At 42.2% G+C, this 20,305-nt stretch overlaps 1 protein-coding gene across 1 annotated transcript in view; it reads left to right on the top strand.

Moving 5' to 3' along the window:
- MMUT (methylmalonyl-CoA mutase) overlaps positions 1-5,658 on the top strand; it is a 726,274-nt gene extending 720,616 nt beyond the window's left edge. Inside the window, exon 13 of the mRNA XM_044062658.1 lies at positions 4,019-5,658. Within this exon, the coding sequence (XP_043918593.1) occupies positions 4,019-4,147 (129 nt within the window). The 3' untranslated portion in view covers positions 4,148-5,658. The remainder of the gene's footprint in view (positions 1-4,018) is intronic.
- Positions 5,659-20,305: the final 14,647 nt, after the last annotated feature.

Below are 20,305 nucleotides of genomic sequence, written 5' to 3'. Positions count from 1 at the left end.
GCTCAAGCATCTCTTCACTGACATAATTTTTTGTGGAGTACTTGGAAACGTGAGAAGGGTTGCAAAGCTCAAGCATCTCTTGCTTGATAAAGGAAAGATGAACTCAACTAAACAAGTCAGTTCAATAATGGTAGCAAAACAGAACGAAAAACACTTTTAAATAGCACCAATAATGTTGACCCAGTCAAAAATAGCGTAGGATACACTTTAATACACGCTTTCATCACACGACTTCATCAGAATAAATTACAAACTCATTTCAACTTGTTTAAATACACATTCAATCAACACATAATTTAAAACAATTAAGCAATTAATTCATAATCAACTTTGTTAAAAAAACTATTAAAAACTCCTCTGTATTCATACTTGATTGAACAATTCAAGTATATTATATTCCTTATTTATACCTAACTTTCTATATTTTAAAAAACACTTCACATTTATTGCTTCGTTTAACCCAGGATGTTTGTCTGAGTTTAGCCTGATCTGCCATAATGTTTCCCTTTGTTCTAAAATATTCTTAAAATCCCCAGCCCTACTGTCCGCTTCACAAACTTCGAGTACTGAAAAAACAAACTTTTTAAAGAAATTACAATTCATAGAATGTTTGTATAAGGCATTTTTATCATCTTGGCATCTTATACTATATAAATGTTCCTTTATGCGGGTACTAAGACTACGTGTAGTCATACCCACATAAAAAGCTGGACATGCTGTGCACATGCCTATATAAACTAAACCACATGAATTGCAATCTACAAACCCTGGTACTTCAATAATTCTATTATAATTGGCTACAGCGATACTGGTACCTACAGATATAAATCGACAAATTTTACAATTCTGGCAGCAAAACTCTTGCTTGATATTCTTATCCTGCATACTCTGCCTTAGCCGTCATTCTTTCCAGCAGGAATTGCATGCATGAAAGCATGCATGACTGACACTTGATGGCCCTAAGTGAGGGGATAGCAGAAGTATACACTTTTTCTCCAAACCTGTCATGTATACTACTCTTTTTGCCATTAGGAATGGGGTTCCTGGATGGACCTGAAATTGCTTCCTTGCAGGAATACAGGGGCATCACAAAAGGATTAGCCAAAAGATTTTTATAAAAGAAGTTGTCAAAGTCCTTGACAGGACAGGTTCCCTTAGGCTTTGTGTGTGTGTGTGTGTGTGTGTGTGTGTGTGTGTGTGTGTGTGTGTGTGTGTGCGTCTGTGTGTGTGTGTGCATCTGTGTGTGCATCTGTGTGTGTGTGTCTGCGTCTGTGTTTGTGTGTGTGTGCACGTGCTTGTCTGCATGCGTGTGTGTGTGTGTGTGTGTGTGTGTGCGCGCGTGGGTGGGGGTGGGAATGTCAGCCTGGTTTCATGGATGCATTTGTAAAAATGTTCTTCAGGACATCTTGCACTGGAAGAACACCTAGTGCTGTAGATCCAGGCAAGACCATATAAGTAGAATACTCCGTTGACTCTCACCGCAAAACTTTTTTCATTTTATGAAGTGTGAGTGTCTCCCAAGCAGACATCTTCTACTACATAAGCAGAGGACAAGGTGTTCTTGGTGTGTGATTCGTAAGAGATTTAGCCAACATAAGCTAGTTCATTTGCCCCTGTGTCATTGGTATCAGAATCCAAAGGAGGATGTTCTATTGCTTTCTTTTTAGAAGGGGCCTAATTGTATTTCTAAGTCTGCCCCGTTGTTTTTCAAAAAGGGCACAGAAACTTAAGTTAGTTAAACTGGTAAATCAGTGGAAATCTGGAAAGTGATTTAGGCTGGGGCACTGGCCCAGCCTAGGCCTAGGCAAGACAACAGACACCAGTTTGATTTTCTGCTTCATGGCTTCGCATACTCCCACCTTGGAACCCTCGAGATATGGGGGGGGGGCTATGACCGCAATGTGATCTTTGGGAACCTTTTTGCAAACTACAGTTGTGGGATCCTCCCTTCCTTTTTAGTAATGAGAATAAGAACATCTGAAAAATGAAGAAACTCCAGTCTCTGGAGGTGATGCCGATGAATGGTGGCCTGAACAATGGTCTCATTAAAATCCTCAGAAGAGGCCTCAGTTAAGACTGACATTGTAGGGGGGGACTACAGAAGTGCCTCTCCATGTTCGGAGCTGCCACACAGAGGCATTATGCTAATTTCACAAGGGCAATGGGGACTTAATTGTGGACACATTCTTCTTTCAGCAGCAAGGAAGATCCTATATGTCTTTTCACCTTTTTCTCTGATTCTCTGCTAAACAAACAAAAAAATTCTGAGAAAAACAGAAAACATTCTTACTGCCCTGTGGTGGCCAGAAAGATTGTGGTGTCAGGCTGTTAGGTCTGTGGCAGTACAAGAATCTAAGGACGTCCCTTTCAGTTTGGGCAACATCTTGCTTTCGCGTGAAGGCTTGGCTTCACCTTTACAACCTCTTTTTATTTGGATCATTCTTCAGGAGTCTCAGAAATGAGTGAAGCTCCCAGAAAAGCCTTCCACTCTTCAGAGGTACTCTTGAAATGTGGATGGGGTGCTCCGCATAAGAGGCACACTGTACATTACTTGGTCAATGAGCTTGTAAATAGTTATGCCGTTTTTTAGGTATCTTTTTGACTTGAATCTCAGTAAATTGATAGTCACTGTCCATACTTCTGACCTCTCTGCACATCACAACCTTATGGATAGCAGAAATGTGGTTCAAAAACAGTTGGTTAAGTATTTCCTTAGAGGGATTCTGTAGTTGGAAGAACCTGTGTTCTCCTTACAGCTTAAACTTCATGATTAACAAGCTTGCCTTTTCTCCACTGAACACCTCGTAAAAGACAGTGTTGTGGTGGTCATCATCACTGTCTACAGGTGTCTGACTACTGACTTTATCTGTAGGTAACTCTTGTTGGTCTTTCCCAAGGATCGGGTGTCTTTTAGGATTCATGTTTGCCTCTGTTCTCCCCAAATATCATTCAGAACTGTTATTAAGCCCCAGCTCATTCATGTCATTTTCTTCTTAAGGCAGCATCCATGAGAAGGAGCGTTTCATAGCCTGTATGTCCACTGTCATCTCAGATTTTATTTGAAGAGTGTCTTTGATTTTTGCAATACAAGCCACTTGTTTGTCTGATTTGCTCCTGGAAAAGAGGGGCTTGCAGCTACATTGTCATTTGCTACAATGTGGTTAACAACCTTTTGACCTTTTGGAAAATGCTGCTGCCAAAGCCACACCACCAGGGATGTAGCTGGTTTTCTTAACTGTAAGAAAATATACCTGAACTGCGATTTCAGAATTCAAGCCTTTTTAGGCACCTTGATACTTCAGGGAATGGTTTTCTGAATGTTTGCATTTTGGACTTCCTATGACACCAGTTTTCCAGGGAGGCATTTTACTGTGGTGGACCTTTGAAGACAACTGTACAGTTATATACTAACTGTTTCAAAGGATCTATGAGAAGGGTCTCTGTTGTGATAACTTATTGTCCTCTATGTACCTGAGCATCCTGTCCATCCAGCATCTTCAAATGGATTTTGCTTTATGTTGGGCAAGCAAATAGTTCTATATTATCATGTTTTGGGTGCTTTAGGTTACATTTAGTCTATGCATAGTAGTTGTCCTGGCAATGTAGGAGCTGGGTATACCTATTAGCCTGGTGCTTCTTGTCAGAATATGTCCAGAGGGAGATGTACACGTCTGTCTCTAAACTGAGAATCATGAAAGTTTTTAGAATTATGCCAGCTTGGGGATATCAGAAGAGACCATGTTAATTGCTATGTACTGCAGAATGCCTTTTCACAAATCATCTGATATATTTAGTACATATACTGATACAGTGAGTACATATGTGTTACATCTTCCCTTGACATTTGTTCAGTTTTTTTAGCCAGTACTGCTGTATGATTTGGAAGATCAATTGTGTACTTCAGGTTGTGGAGTAGTCATTTTACTTCAAACATCATTAACAAAACTTCAAATATTGTATTGTTTGGTTTTCAAAGCATACATGTAATTTTTTTTAATTTTATTTCTTACCTTTTTAGGACTATGAATATCTTTACGATTGTGGAGTTTCCAGTATATTTGGTCCAGGCACTCGAATCCCAAAGGCAGCTGTCCAGGTGTTGGATGACATTGAGAAAAGTCTGGATACCCAGCAGCAGTCTATTTAATAATAAAAATACCGAAGGCAGCCACTGCTACCAAAATTAGCATTCCACTTATTTGCTAATTAAAAACTTTGCTCTTCTTTTTGCTATGGCAAGTGAAGTCCATGTAACTCGTTCAGCCAAAGCTTGTGGTTGTTATACTTTATGTGGAAATTTTAGTATTAATTTTTATTTAAGCAGTGATGGAACTTAATGTTGGGATGTGCTAAAAGGGTTTAATCACTGTTCTGGAATAGCTGCTAAGAAACATCTTGAATAAATTGTACTCATCTACAGAATACATGTACCGAAATACAATCTTAAGTTTTATTGATTATGAATTGTGTAAAAAATGTTTTCTGTTAAACTATAGTATATAAAGATTTTGTTGTTTGATTGAAAATGCTGTCCTGGCAATCTTCACTTTGTAGCCTACACTATGTCCAGGGGTAGACAATACCCCTTTATTTTTATCTCCCTGCTGCTGCTCACTTCTGGCTTTTCCACTGTCACCTTCCATACTGGTCAGTCCTGTAGGTTCCCAGAACCATGGTTACCCCATCCCAGCATTACGTGCACTGGAAGGATTTCCCTTCCGGGGAAGCTTGTACACCTGAGGGTGGCCAGTTCACCTCATATGCAAGTTTTGAGGTGTGTGAGCTGCCAGTGATCGGGCCATTTGAAGTAACATCATACTGTGGCCCTATCTCTCACTGATATATAGCACTGACATTGTCTGGTGAACATGTATTGATCCCCTAATGCCCCCACCTATGTGCGATACATCCTTCCATGCCCACCCATCTGCAGCAGTAGGACTCCTGTCTTGACCTTGGTATCACCACTGGGGCTCACAAACCACTGCCCTCCTTTTGTGCCCTTCCCTCATGGAAGAGGCCAGCAGGCCATTGCCTCATTATTCTTCTTTCCACCCAGCCAGCTCTGGCAGGCTTTCCAGCCACTAGATGAACAGTGTTTGCTTGGGAGGTTTAGAGCTTTATCACTGTATGACGCAAAACTGGCTCCCATATAGTACTAGCTTGTCACAAAGTTTTAGTCTTCTATGATAGCATTGTTGCATAAGATGTTCTTTATGTTGAAAAATTGTCCATTGTATGTTGTTGTTGTGTGCGTCTGTTCAGTATGTAACTTCATGGGGTTGAGATGATTATGATGATAGTAATATATGCCTGCATTTTTTTTTTTCAAAAATGTTTTCACACGTGTTGTCAGAAATGTATTTCAGAAAAACAAAGGCTACAGTAAATTATTTTAAAATACATTAATTATACTCTGCTTTTAGTTTGAGAAAATTTCTATTGTAACTTTACATCATCCAACAATTCTAACTTCTTCCCAACAATTTTTTAAATTAATGCATTATAAATAAAACTGACAAAGGTTATGCATCACTCGTAGTATGCTTTGTACCTTATAATGAGCAATCTGGAAGCTGTTTTAGTGAGCTGCCATTGTTAGCAACTTTTATGCTTGATAATATTCAGCATTAAATTGGTCTTTTCCCCTTACCTGTACTCATTTGTCATGATGAATCTTGGGAATGCAGGGTCTTACTTCAGTATGACTTTATCAGCAGTGTGAAAAGTTGGCTTCTAATCTCTGACATTGGTCATCATCTAACTTAATTTCTCCTGATTAGAAGTGAAAAGCTTCATAGAAGTTTATACAATGACTAAAATTCAAAAATCCACTTTCAGGTCAGGAAAGGCAAATCCAGTGAATCTCGTCTACAGTAATAAGGTACTGTAGAAAACAACATAAACATTCAAAGGATCAATTAGTTCACCCAAACAAATTCCTCTATGGTATGTATGATTTCTAAAAGTATTTAGTGCCATCTTCTCAGAGGAAGGATGGTTCAGCAGTAGAAAATCCAAGGAAACTTTATATAAGGGAATAGACACGCAATCTTGCATTGTAAGGATCACAGCAGTTACAATCACGTATATACCATAGTTCTTAAGGGTAGGGCCCTTACCTTGATTGGGCCATACTGAGCTGTTGAATTGGGTATGATTTTCTGTCCCCCATTGGTCAGTCTGTGTGGGAATCTGGCAGTATGGTGGTGGTGGTCTGTATTTTTCTCCCAGTTGGGAACTTTCAATAGGCTGTTGAATCTGGAAGTCTCTGTGGCCATAGTGTCTCTGTGAATCAGTCACCTTGAGGGTAATCCTCCTCCTGTGGAAATTATCCTTGGATGCCGCAAGTATAGACCACAAGACAAAAAGTGAAAAATCCACTTTCAGGTCAGGAAAAGGCAAAGCCAGTGAAATTATTATGCACTCTCTAGGATACATCATCTATTCACCACAATGCATGTTACTTGGCCTTCTCAGATTTGCTGTCATTTTCCTCTTCCACTGACTTGGAAATGTCTCTTTTTCACATAACACAGTACTGATTATCTACCTTTTCAATCAGCTTGCAGTTGACCCTGGTCATACTGAAGCACCAGTGTCATCTGTTTCTCCCCATGATGATGTGATGGATGGCAGTTGTGTAACCCAGAAATGTTTGCTTAAAAGAATTAACTCAAAGAGTTTTGCATCTCTGTAGTTGAAGGCCCTTTTTGTCTGTAAGACTTGGATTTCATGCTTAACAGGCTTGTCTGTCAGCTGTTCAAAAACAGCTTGCTTGGCAGTGTTAGTCTATTATCTTGCGAAGCATATTCTGGTGGTAGTCTCTTCGGCAGGACTTCAGAGCTGCATGTCATTAAGTGCAGGAAACTATATCAGGTCTTTCACGTGAATCAGCTGTTCTTTAGGACCCATCCATATCTCCTTCAGAAATAGTTCTTAAAATGTCCCTTAACCAGTCTGTTCGTGCCCTTGGTTTCTTTACTTGAGAAAAAACAGGGCTTGGAAAGCTCTTCAAGTCCTGGATGTGCAATGTCAATACAGATTTTATACAAAGTGTGGGTATATGAGTTTAGGAAGACAGAAAGCTGATAATCCTCATCAGTGTAGATAGTGAAGGAATAGCATCCAACCTGTAAATGATGTCAAAGATCCCATCATTTCAGGTGTAGCTGCTTGTTGTACTTGTTTGTGGATGACACCATTGCAAGTACCTGTGCCCTGGCCACTTGTTCCTTGGATCACAGTTTTCTCAAGCACTGCAAGCCTGTCTTAAAGGAACTGGGTTCCTCTGATGCCTCAGTATTTCGGGAATCAGCCTTCTAAAACTGGAGTTTTGGCTGCCCTTCTTCCATGCTGCAAGACGTACTGCTTGGAATTCACTCCAGTCATAGATCTACAAAGATAGAATCTCTGGTATGTAAGATATAAAACATATCTTCTTATTGTATCAGTTGATATATTACAGGACACCTCTTGATGACTCAAGTACTTTTTTGTCATACACCTGTGGTTGGGTGCTCCTCCATCCAGCTTTGACTGTGAAAATTTACTTTGTGAGAGGAAAGAATGTGCAGTAATTAAATCAAAAGGTGCTTCAACAAAATATTAGTTTAAGGCTGTGCACACACTTATGTAACCAGCTTATTGTACGTTTTTTATTTTTTATATTTTATATTTTTTCCCCTAACAGATTTGTTTGTTTTTCAATTGAATTGTACAGGTTATAGGTCACATTAAAGGTGGGAAAAGTTCTGAAATTATTGCGGTCTCATTTTTATATCACAAAAACCTGGCATTTTAACAGGGGTGTGTAAACTTTTTCTATCCACTGTATATATGTATGTATGTATATGTGTATACGTATGCAAATACATATGTATGTGCATGTAAATTTAAATATTTGTGTGTGTGTGCGTGTGTGTATACATATATATATATATATATATATATATATATATATATATATATATATGTGTGTGTGTGTGTGCGTACGTATATATATATATATATATATATATATATATATATATATATATATATATATATATATATACGTATACATATATACACATACGTACATAGCTATTTGTGTTTTTGTTAAGTTTTTGCACAAGCAGTTAACACATTTTTTTTTAATTTGGCTTGACTCTGTCCTTTTGCATGGCCCATGTCTGACCCTTACCATTTCCCCTCCCGTAGATACTCTGAGACTGTTAATTTTCACACACACATGTCTTCACACTTGTTATTTCTTTTAGCTTGTCTTTGTGTAATTCTCTCTCTTTTTTTTTTTTTCCTAAAATACTTCCAAGACTAGCACACAATTGCTAAGTTCTAATTACCCCTCTGCCCTTAGCAGTTTAATTCTTTTTTGAGTTCAGATAACCACTGTACCCTTCCCCTAGCATCACAGTATTTCACACAGAAGTGAATCCCACTTCCATCTGTTTGATTATTATTTCTTATAGTAATGTAATATAAATACAGGACTAGATGTTTATATTGTTATTTGTCGCTATACACATCACACTGATTAACAGAGACATAGGGCCGGATTTACGAAAGCTTGCACGGAGTTATAGAGTAGTGTAAGACATCAAACAGGCAGTATGTCTGCTGTGTGATCCAGGAGCAGCCGGCAGGGGCGTGCACGAGAGCTGCTAAAACTACTCTTGCACGGACAGCGTCATGGTATGCAAATTACCTCATTTGCTGGTGAAAGCTATGCAAATGAGGTAAATTTGCGATCCAGGAAACACTAACCTGTCCGTGGAAGATTAGTGTTATCTACAGAAATGTACTCCGTTGGTAACGGAGTACCGTTCTGCAAATAGCTAAACGGAGCTATGACAGCTCCAAATAAAGGATGCATACAGTTGAGGAAGCATGCCATTGGCATTTATAAATGTTTAACAATTTAAAAATCTAACTGTTTTTTTTCCCTTATCTCCGATGTTTAAGCATAGCGCAGCACCACGCAAATGTGTGGCACTTATAAAAATAAGAAAATAATTAAAAAAAAGCCAAAAATAGGCATTTTCACTAAAAAGCTTATTCTGCCATGCAGGTGAATGGCAGGCTGAAGACAACATGGCCACTGAGTAGTGGTTGCTAAGGGGGGGAAGCTCAGTGTTAGAGAAGTAACCATGCATTAGTAGGCAATCCTATGCAAATGAGGATAAGGATAGTGAATCCCAATTTTCCCCAGCATGTGAGCCGTGCCCCAAGAGTGTAAGAGTAGGAGTAGGTGAGTAGTAGAGTAGAATATAGGTGACATCATGAGGGTGTGTGTCAGACAGGCTGTAAGCTAATTGGAGCACAGTGGCTTATGTTTGCTTTGAGTTGCTCAGGATTGCAAGAGGCATGCCTACAGTTGTCCTATTTGATAACCTCAAACCAAAGGTGCACAATGTAACAGATAGGAAACTCCTTGCAAACGTGCACACAGCGTGTGTGTGCATGTGCGCACATTTGCCCGGCGCTTCCCCCCGGGCAGAAATAGAAAGGCAAAAGGAAGGAAAAGAAGTAGTAGGAAGTTAACCAAGGAAAACTAGCAGAGCTGCCAGGTGAAATATATCAGAATCAGCCAATTACACTGGCAGCAGACTAGCCCAGCCCAGCACTTTAAACTCTGCAAACAGCATTCCCCCCTATTTTTCCCCAAGAACTCTGCAACACTGCAGTATACAAACAGGGAAAGCTTAAAAAGCTTAAGTCAGACAAAATGTTAGGGGCTGCTCTTGCTATTATAAACCAACATGTGCAAGGTGCTGAGGGTGGTGATGTTGCAAATGCTGCTGAACAATCCACAGTGAGGAGACGGAGAAGAGTGTACAGACCCAGGGTAACCTACCATGAACTATATGAGCTAGAGATAGTGGAGCGCTATAGGGTGGACAGAGACCTCCTACAGCAAATTGTTGAGCTGTGCTGGCCACGCCTCACACACAGAACCAACAGAGGGGAACCCATTCCAGTGGATACCAAGGTATGTGTTGGCCTAAGAATACTAGCTACAGGTACCTTCCAAAGACCAAATGGTGACATGATGGGGATTTCACAGGCAATTAGCATCCAGGGTACTCCACCAGTTCCTGGATGCCATGTCAGCACATGCCGGTGAGCACATATATTTCCTCAATTCCCGTGAGGCATTGGCCAGCAATATGCATCTTTTCCACCAAATAGCAGAATACCCTGAGGTAGTGGGTGCAATAGACTGCACGCACATACGCATCAAAGCACCATCTGGTGAGCGGGGTAGGGTCTACATCAACCACAAGGGTTTCCTCTCCATCAACTGCAAGGTCGTGTGTGATGCCCAGGGCATAATAATGAATGTGTGTGCTGGCTGCCCTAGAAGCTATCACGATTCCCACATCTGGCATCTGACACAGCTTTACTAGAGATTTGCCAATGGGAGCATCCCTGATGGCCACCTAGTGGGGGATGCTGGATACGCACTGGAGCCGTGGCTGATGACACCCATCAGAAATGCACACACACCTGAACAAGAACTCCATAATGAGGCACACACACAAACAAGAAACATAATTGAGCGTGTGTTTGGGATGCTGAAGTCATACTTCCGGTGCCTGGATACATCTGGTGGAGCCTTACAGTACTCACCAACTACATGTACCCAAATTGTTATGGTATGTGCCATTGTACACAGTATGATACTGCGGAAACAGCTGCAGCAGGAACAGCATGGGGCAGGGCCAAACAGCCCACCACCATTGCCAAGGCCTGCACAGGCACAGCGTGACTCGGAGGAGGAACAACCTGAGCCTGCCCCAGTAGGCAGAAGGAGGTTGTGCCCAGTATGCCCTGGCCTTGACAAAGAGGCAACACATAGCACATACACTGACTCAGTAGGAACCCTGGAAATGACACCTCTCTCTGACTCACACATACAGTAAAAGGGATGCCTAACTTGACACTACCTGTTTTCAAACATGTATAGGGAGTGTAGTATGTGCATCTGACATAGGCAGCCCTGCAGCACCACCTGAGGCATGACTGCCCTATTTTAAGCAATATAAAGCAATGCTAAGCACATTTTACCATTATTGAGCATATTTAAATACAATTGCGCGTAGCTGCTCACCGCTCTAACCAGCTCAACGTTGGGCAATGTTGAGCAAAGTCGAGCAAAGTTGGGTAAACACACTCACACCTGCTTTACTGTTCCTTAACCAGTCAGGTGTGCCCAGCAGGAAAAAGAAAAGCAGTGACAGGGCTCGAACTCAGGATATTGTGCACTATAGTCACAGTACTGAACCACTAAGCCATGACAGCATTTCACTGGCACAGACACAACTTAAGTCACTCACACATACCATTTGGGGGGGGGGGGTCACATACCTAACAGTCACAGCCAGAAGGACAATTGTAGACAAACACAAACACAAACGAATGCTGTATTATGCCCTCTGAAGAGGCATATGAGTAACCTCCCCCCAGGCCTATGCAGACAGATAACAGCAGGCCAGGCAGTGTGATGTGGGTTGGGTAGGCTATGAAGTCACAAACTAATATGCATGTAATTGGAAGCTAAGGTCTGTAGTACAGTGGTATGCCTCAAGCCAGTACGATAGGCATCAGTACAGACTGAAATGGAGTACCTGACATAGCAGTGCAGGCCTAGAAAATGTGTATAAGTGTCAGGTGTACCCCTCATCCTATGTACACCCACAGTAACAATCAGGTGTGCCTCCCCCCGGGTAGAAATTTACAAATAATAGCTATCCCCCCTGTATGTAGAAATGTTGATAAGTCTATGCAAATTGACTCATGGAAGCCCTGCAGGCACAGCGTGCTTCCTGTCAATGTACAACACAAAGGTGAGCCCTGAAGTAAAAACCAACTTGAATTTTCACACACATATATAGTATATATATGCCCATAGTGGGCATGCTCACACACTTAAACAAATTTAGCAAATGTCAGTCAACAACATACTGAAAGGTCATACTGAGCATGCTCACACACTTAGGCTATGTCTGAGTACAGCAGTGGGCCACACATATCTGGCAGTTGCAATTCTTACTCCAGACACGTCACTATTCACCAATCCTACCTTGCACACACAGTGATATGAAAACAGACCCATATAATATATTGGACCCCTGTCATAATCAAACTATGTACTACAAACACTTTTGTTGCTCAAAGAAAGTGAAAATCCAAAGAAGATCAATAAATCTCCGATCAGTATCATCAAGAAATAATGAGCACTCCTAACATTATCCAAGCCATGTTCTGGCAAAAATATTGCCAAAGAGTCCATAGAGAATCATGAAGCTTTCTTTAGCTATGTCATAAATATCAATGTAAACTCGTATATGTTCTGAGTCAGTGCAAAGTGTAAATGAATACAAGTACATGACTGACATTGCCAACATCTTGTCAGACAGGGTTCATACATATTTACCCCCCTCTCATTGACAAAAGGGCCCATTACCATACCTGGAGATTATGAAAAGCCAGAAATCACATATACAATGGTTAAACAGCTCTAGCCAAACTTAAAAGCATGGTGTCTATGGGATGACATGGTGTCCCTGGCTGTGTCATATGTGAACTCCAAAACAAACAGACCCTGCACCTGAACAGTCTGTTGAGACTCACCCTCTGTACAGGATATGAAACTGTTGAATGGGTTACAGCAATGGTTGGCACACTCCACAAGTGTTGGTGCACAACAAACCATGGGAACTATTGTCTTATAAGCCTAATAAGCCTGCTCTGTAAGGCCATGGAGTCCACCGTTATGGAATTCATAAACAGAGCTATTGGGAGCCTACAAACACCCAACCCTACACATTTTGGTTTGGTCAGGGGCAGATCATGGTCCCTAAACCTGCTAGATAGTTTTCAAGGCAGTTACCCAGGACATACATCAATGAAATGAGCTCCACACAGCCTACATAGACCTTGAAAAGCCTTTTTCCAACATCCCACACACATGTCGTATCCACAAAATCAACAACCTGTGCATAAACACGTATATCATCTGATGGATTGCCAACTGAGGCACAGATAGATCCCACAATGTAAGAATTGTGGTCTCCCTGTTGGACTGTAAGCTGGTAACAACTGCTGTCCCCCATGGCTCAGTCCTGGGACCCCTCCTGTCTGGTGTATACTTTTCAGAAATACAGTCAAACACACGAGGGCTATGGTTAGCAAAGTTTGTGGATGACTGCAAAAAGGTTGTCATAATCGATGTTTGGGATAACAGAGACATCCTTAAAAAGGGTCTCAGTCAGACAGACGTGGTGTCAAAATTATGGCCGCGAGCCACAGTCATACAAATACCACATTGGTGCCAACACCCTAAATATGGAGGTAATAATAAGGGATCTATGGACACGTGGATAGTCATCTCTACTTCTAGAAACACATTCACAAAGTGGTTAGAAAATCATGCTGTGTGTTCCCACAAATTGCCAAGGTCTTTGCATGTAGGTCAAAGGAAGTTCCCTCTACTCATCAGTCATCAGACCCATCAGAGAGTATCACGGCACACTTGCGATGAGTCTGACTAGGCAGCTTCAGCAGCTGGAAAGACCACTGAAGTACCTCAACAAGAGGATTACTGGCCTCAAACAGTTGCCCCATGCAACCAGACTGAAGTTAACTCAATCTGTACTCTGTTGCATACTGTCTACTCAGGCGATCACTGCCCAACAGACAGGTCCATGTCCAATGCAGAACTGATGTATATGCTCTATCTTAAGTAAACCCAAGCTCACTGTGCCACATGCTCTAGGGATATCATCATCACAGCAATAAATAGAACATGTTGGAGGGATACATTACTAACTCTCAGACTTCCCTTGCTTTGGAACAGGCTCCCAACCTACATTAAGCTGAGTCCCTCACTGACACTCTTCCAGAGGAGCCTTGATTAGTGTATGTGAAACCGAACTGTCACACCATGGATCACTTCATCAGCTCTACTACACAGAGGCCTAGGGAACTAACCCCATGTGTGGTGATAGCTGTACACTCTGGCCATACTAATATATGCCTTCAGGCAGATAGCCTATTACCTACCTATGTACCTTATATATATATATATATATATATATATATATATATATATATATATATATATATATATGCATAGGGGGAACACAGTATAATAAGCCAAAGATGGATGGGCAGAGATGTGTGTAAGAGGGTGACCATGACAGGGAGCCATCCAGGACTGTCCCACCCAGCACACATCCCAATGTCACAAAAGACATCAGGTGCACATCTCACCCACTGTACATAATAGCCACCAGTATCTGTAAGCATTACAGTGTATGTGGTGCATGTGCCTGCTGTACAACATGACTGTACAATGAAGTACACATCTACTATCTGTAGACATGTACCGGTCACATAGGTTCATAGGCATGTAGTAGACTATCTTCATGAAGGCATATATTAGCCTAGGCAAGTTGTGCAGCTTTCATCACCCCATTGGGTAGTCTCCTAAGCCCTAGTTCTAATAGTCAGTACCCTAAGCCCCTTTCTATTGGGGCTGCTGATGTGATGCCTGGCGTGAATTGTCTGTTTCCCATCCACTCATCAAGGTTCGTATTGATGAGTGCCAGCGAGGGGCTCTGTCTGATGTACATTGGGACTCTGTTCCACAGTAAGGCAAGTGTCTGGGATGGTACTCTATCCCACCAGCATGTTGTATTCATTGTTGTGATGAGGTTCATATTCCTGGAGTGTGTAGTGCAACCCAATTTTGTTATCCATAGATGGAGCCTGTTCAACAGTTATGTGTTGGACATGGCTCTGTACGCTAGGCAGAGTGTGCCTCTGAGTAGGCGGTACTCAACAGAGAACAGATTTAGTTTTACCAGTTGTATTGCATAACACAACTGTTTGAGGCCAGTAATCCTCTTGGTGAGGTACCTCTGTGGTGTCTCCAGCTGCTGGATATGCTTAGTCGAGTACATCCAAAATGGTGCATTGTACTCAATGATGGGTCGGATGACTTAAGAGTAGAGGGCCAACACTACCTCTTTTGATCCTGATGCAAACCCTTTGTTGATTAGGTGGGCCACATAGGATTTCCTAATCACTTTGGCAACATGGTTGTCATAGGAAAGATGACTATCTACTTGTGTCCTCTGATCCCTTATTACCTTGTCAGTTTTTAGGGGGAAACACTTATGTGGTAGTTTGTGGGTACTTTGTTTCCTCCAAAGGGGATTACTATGCATTCTTTCACATTGAGCTTGAGGCCAGGATTCTGACACCACACATCTGTCTCATAGAGTCCCTTATGGAGAATATTTGTGTCATCCGGGGAATCTGTTACGGCAAACACTTTACAGTTCCCAGCAAAATTAGTCGATCACAACCCTCCTGTGTTGGCATGTACTTTTGAGAAGTCTATACCAAACAGGAGGGGCCCCAGAACTGAACCTTGGGGGACACCAGTTGTTACCGGTGTAGAGTCTGACATGTAGCCAGCAACTCTTAATTTGTGGGATCTATCTGTGAGCCAGTTTGCAATCTATCTTGTGATGTATGGATTCATGCCCAGGTTGGTGACTTCATCTATGATACCTGACTGGGTAATGGTGTCGAAGGCCTTAGTGAGGTATAGGTAGGCTGTGTGGAGCTCTTTTCAATCATCTGTAGCCTGGGTAATTGTCTCAAAGAAATCCACCCAGTTCAGGAGGCGTGATCTGCATTTGATGAAGCCAAACTGGGTGTGCTTAACTGTGTGAAGGTTCCCAATGTCTTTATTGTTGACTTCCATTATGATTGGCTCCATTGCCTTGCAGATCAGACTCGTCCGGCTCATAGATCATGAATGGCAAGGGTCTTTTGTGGCCCCACCCCTGTGGACTGGGAAGAACATTGCTGTGCAACATTCTATGGGTACATATCCTGTAGAGAGGATGTAGAGAGAGAGGTGTAGGTATCCCTGATGAATATGGCTACATCCCCATCCTATGTGCTATGATCCAGGTTCTGATGCTGGAAGGTATGGAATGAGTCGTATCCTGGCAGTGCTGGTGTGCTCTCTGGAGCCTTGAACTAGGTTTCTGTTACTGCACAGATATCAATATTCTCCATACTGAGAAGTGTTCGAGTGTGTGCATTTAGAGGCGAGACTTCTGGCAATGAGTAGCATTTAGCTCACTTTGTGGTTATTTGTGTTGGTTACGGGGTTTGGTTTGTCCTGAGTGACCGGTGTTCCACACCTGAAGTCAATGCCTCATTGGTCCGATCCAACCATAAGCTAATTACCCTACATATCCACATTCTTCCCCCACCACCCATTAAGGAAACCATGTTAAAAAATTTCTCCAAAGCCAACTTCATGCTTAAGACAGAAGTGGTGAACTTCATGACACCCATGCAGATGGACAATACAGTTACGACTACTGAATTCTACACAATTGCACTTTATAAGCACTTACACGAGTGCATGGATCGTGCTATCCCAAACAGAACCAAGACGCTATCCTCCAAGAAAAGGAAGCCACTCTGGTGGTCCCCTGCCATAAACAAACTGTACAACAGAAGGAAGAAACTGTTGCAAAAGAGGGTAAAATCCCATGAGTGGAGGAGCTCCCTGGTCAGCCTCAATAAGAAGCTGCGATCCCTGATAAAATCCTCCAAAGCTAGTTACGAAAACAAAATTGCCACCGATTCTAAAGACAACCACAAAGCATTCTATCGCTATGTCAAGAATCTCAATGGCAACACTCAGACCTGCTCTGAGTTACAGCACAGTGGCACTAAATATACACACCCAACTGATATTGCCAACATCCTGGCAGATAGGTTCAGTGCTAACTTTACTCCCCTCTCACCCATGAAACAGCCCATCTCTATACTGGAAGAATGCAAAGTTGCTGTCTTCACGGCTGCACAGGTAAAAACCACACTCTCCAAAGCCAGGAACACAGCATCCATGGGACCAGACAATATCCCAGGCTGCGTTCTACACGAACTACAGAATGAACTGGCACCACACCTAAGTACCATGTTTAGTCATAGCCTCACCTCTGGCTTTGTGCCTGCTGAATGGTGCACAGTGACGGTTATCCCACTACAGAAGGGGGGAGCCACCACGGACCCCAGGAACTAGCACCCCATTAGCTTGATGAGCCTGTTCTGCAAGGCCATGGACCTTATCATCATGGAACTTATAAACAAAGACATTGCTAATCTCCAAACTCTGGACCACAACCAGTTCAGGTTTGTGAAAGGCAGATCATTTCTCCTAAACCTGATAGACTTCTTTGAAAAAGTCACCAAAGCCGTAGACAAGGATAAGGTGGTTCACACAGCCTATCTAGATCTTGCCAAGGCTTTCAACACCATCCCCCACTCTGGAATTATAGATAAACTCACTAAACTAGGTATAAATCCCTATGTCACAAGATGGGTTGCCAACTGGCTAACTGACAGAACCCACAATGTGAAAGTAGCAGACTCCAAATCCGACTTCAGACCAGTGACAAGTGGAGTACCACAGGGTTTAGTCCTGTGTCCTGTCCTGCTTGGTATCTACTTCCCTGAAGAACAGGCTAACACAGAAGGTTTTTGGCTATTGAAGTTCGCAGATGACTGCAAACTAGGAGCCATAATCGAAATTACTAACGATGTGGACATCCTACAAAAAGGCCTCACTGAGACAGATGCCTGGTGTCAAAGCCATGGCCTCAAGCTCAGTGCAAAAAGTGTATTGTCATCCCCTTTGGTAAAAACTCTGTACCCATGAACTACAACATAGGCGGTAGTATACTTAACACCGAAAGTGTGATGAGACCTTGGGACAAGATGGACAGTAGTCTCTCCTATGATAATCACATCGCCACAGTAAAAGCACCAGTGAACGAAAAACAAGCTGGTCTTGCTCAGAGTTATAGTAAGTGAATAAGTGGTCACTTTTTATCATGGTGGATTGACATTTTATATAGTATTAAAGTTGCCGAGAGTACCGTGCGTTTGGTCGCTGGTGTTTTTGTATTTTACATCACCACAGTAGTCAGAAAATCTTTCTACGTGGCACACCTCATCACAAAAGGTTTCTCATGCAGAAAAAAAGAGGTAATTGTTCCCCTCTACTCATCACTCATTAGATCCATTATAGAGTACAACGCCCCTTTTGGTATGTACCTCACAAGACATCTACAGCAACTTGAAAGGCCACATAAATACCTCACAAAGAGGATTACCAGCCTCAAACACATGCCCTACACAGACCATCTCAAAACACTCCAGCTTTACTCTGTCGCATATTGCCTACTCAGAGGTGATCTCTGCCTAACATACAAAGCTATGTCAAACACAGAGCTGTTGGACATGCTCCACTTAAAAAAATCCCAATCCCTCCTAGTTTATTCTGGAATATGGGAAGTCTCTGGGACAGGAATCTATCCCTCCAGCATGTTCTGTTTATTGTGGTGACAAGGAAATAGGAAATTCACCCCGGGGATCACTTCTGTGTCTCTGCTCGACAGTGGCACAGGAAAATAAATTTCTTGGGTGGCAAAAGCCAGGGTACCTATTTGGCTGGGCTTGTATAGACCCTAGGGCCGATAACCTAGTACCTACCTATGAACTTATGAACCTTGCCTAAAAAAGGTAATATGGGGACAGCAAGAGCCTTGGCCAGTATTCAGAAGCATAAGGGCGACAAATGCAAACCATCTGTAGCGAAGCAACAAGGCTTGTCTATCATGTCATCACAGGCAGACAGAGACTGGATCCCCTTTGAATGACACCAGAAGCTCAGCCAATTGTTGAAGTTTAACGTCTTTCTGTTATTTTGCAGTATCATGTAGGTGAAAGTAAGATGCTACTCAAGGTCAGGGTCATACCAGCCTGGGCTACATGATCATAGAGCTACTATATATATCTCTTGTCATGTTGTCCTGGGAGGTATGTCTCAGATCATTCACACTGACATGTACAAAGAACATGTCATATATGTACCTGTTCTGGAGTGATGTAAGTGCTTATGTTATGTGGCGGATCATAGGACCTGACAGACAACTGACAGTAACCTTCCCCTTGCCCAGCCAAGTGAGTGAAACATCTGTGTGTCTGACTATGAAGTCATCTATTACTAGTGTGTTGGGTATGTTGTTTTGCCTTAGGGCCTGGTGTGAGGCACACTGCTTTGGTGTATTATGTGGTTTCTGGCGTGTCCTTGGAGGTACATGTTGCTTGCTTGTCTGCTTAGGAGGACACTCTCTCTTTTTCAGATTAATATTTGTATTCTCCAAGTATGGTAATGTGTATTTATGTGTGTGTTTTACTGGTGCTTATATTGTAGGTCTATGTGAGACGGTGTTGTGGTTGTATGACCGTACTCCTCTTGACTGTATTGTCCAGTATTGGGTTGACAGAGCTTAGCCACCGGTTTGACCCTGTGTGTGCCAGCATGTGGTGCATCAACCCATATATGATATGGTCATGGCCTATGCATACAATACACTCACAATACACCTAGTATGATAAGCCTGCTGAGGTTAGCAAATGTGAAAAAAACCTTTGGGCAAACTGTCCACAAGTAATGTCTGTATTGCACCCTGTAATTCCATATTGCTTGCTGAAGTGTAAAGACGTACTTAGTTTGGATTAAGAACCCTGCACTTGCCAACGGTGTGTGTGTCTGTCTCTCCCTGGGGAGAGAGCAACCTTTTTGGAGACTACTTACACCCCTTAAAAGTGGTGTACTCATCTTTGTCAAGTCTGATGATGTCACCATCCTACAAATATACCTGTGGAAAGGTAAAATCCCAGTAATGTGTATAGTGTGTTGTGTAAATGCGTGCTGCTGTAGTATCATAATGTAGTTAGGTAGGGGGTTGCATCCTGCACTTGCCAACTGTGTGTGTGTGTGTGTGTGTGTGTGTGTGTGTGTGTGTGTGTGTGTGTGTGTGTGTGTGTGTGTCTCCCTGGGGAGGAGCAATCTTTTTGGAGACTACTCACACCCCTTAAAAGTGGTATACTCATCTTTGTCACGTCTGATGGTGTCACCATCCTACAAATATACCTGTGGAAAGGTGAAATCCCAGTAATGTGTATACCATGTCGTGTAAATGCATACTGCTGTAGTATCATAATGTAGATAAGTAGGGGTTTGAATCCTGCACTTGCCAACTGTGTGTGAGTTTGTATGTCTCCCTGGGGAGGAGCAACCTTTTTGGAGACTACTCACACCCCTTAAAAGTGGTATACTCATCTTTGTCAAGTCTGATGATGTCACCATCCTACAAATATACCTGTGGAAAGGTGAAATCCCAGTAATGTGTATAGC

This window comes from Protopterus annectens, chromosome 2.part1 (assembly GCF_019279795.1).
Source record: "Protopterus annectens isolate FY-2018-M chromosome 2.part1, PAN1.0, whole genome shotgun sequence".
Classification (NCBI taxonomy): Eukaryota; Metazoa; Chordata; order Ceratodontiformes; family Protopteridae; genus Protopterus; species Protopterus annectens.
Note: the sequence above shows the minus strand (reverse complement) of the source record. Positions and strands in the feature narration are given on the sequence as shown.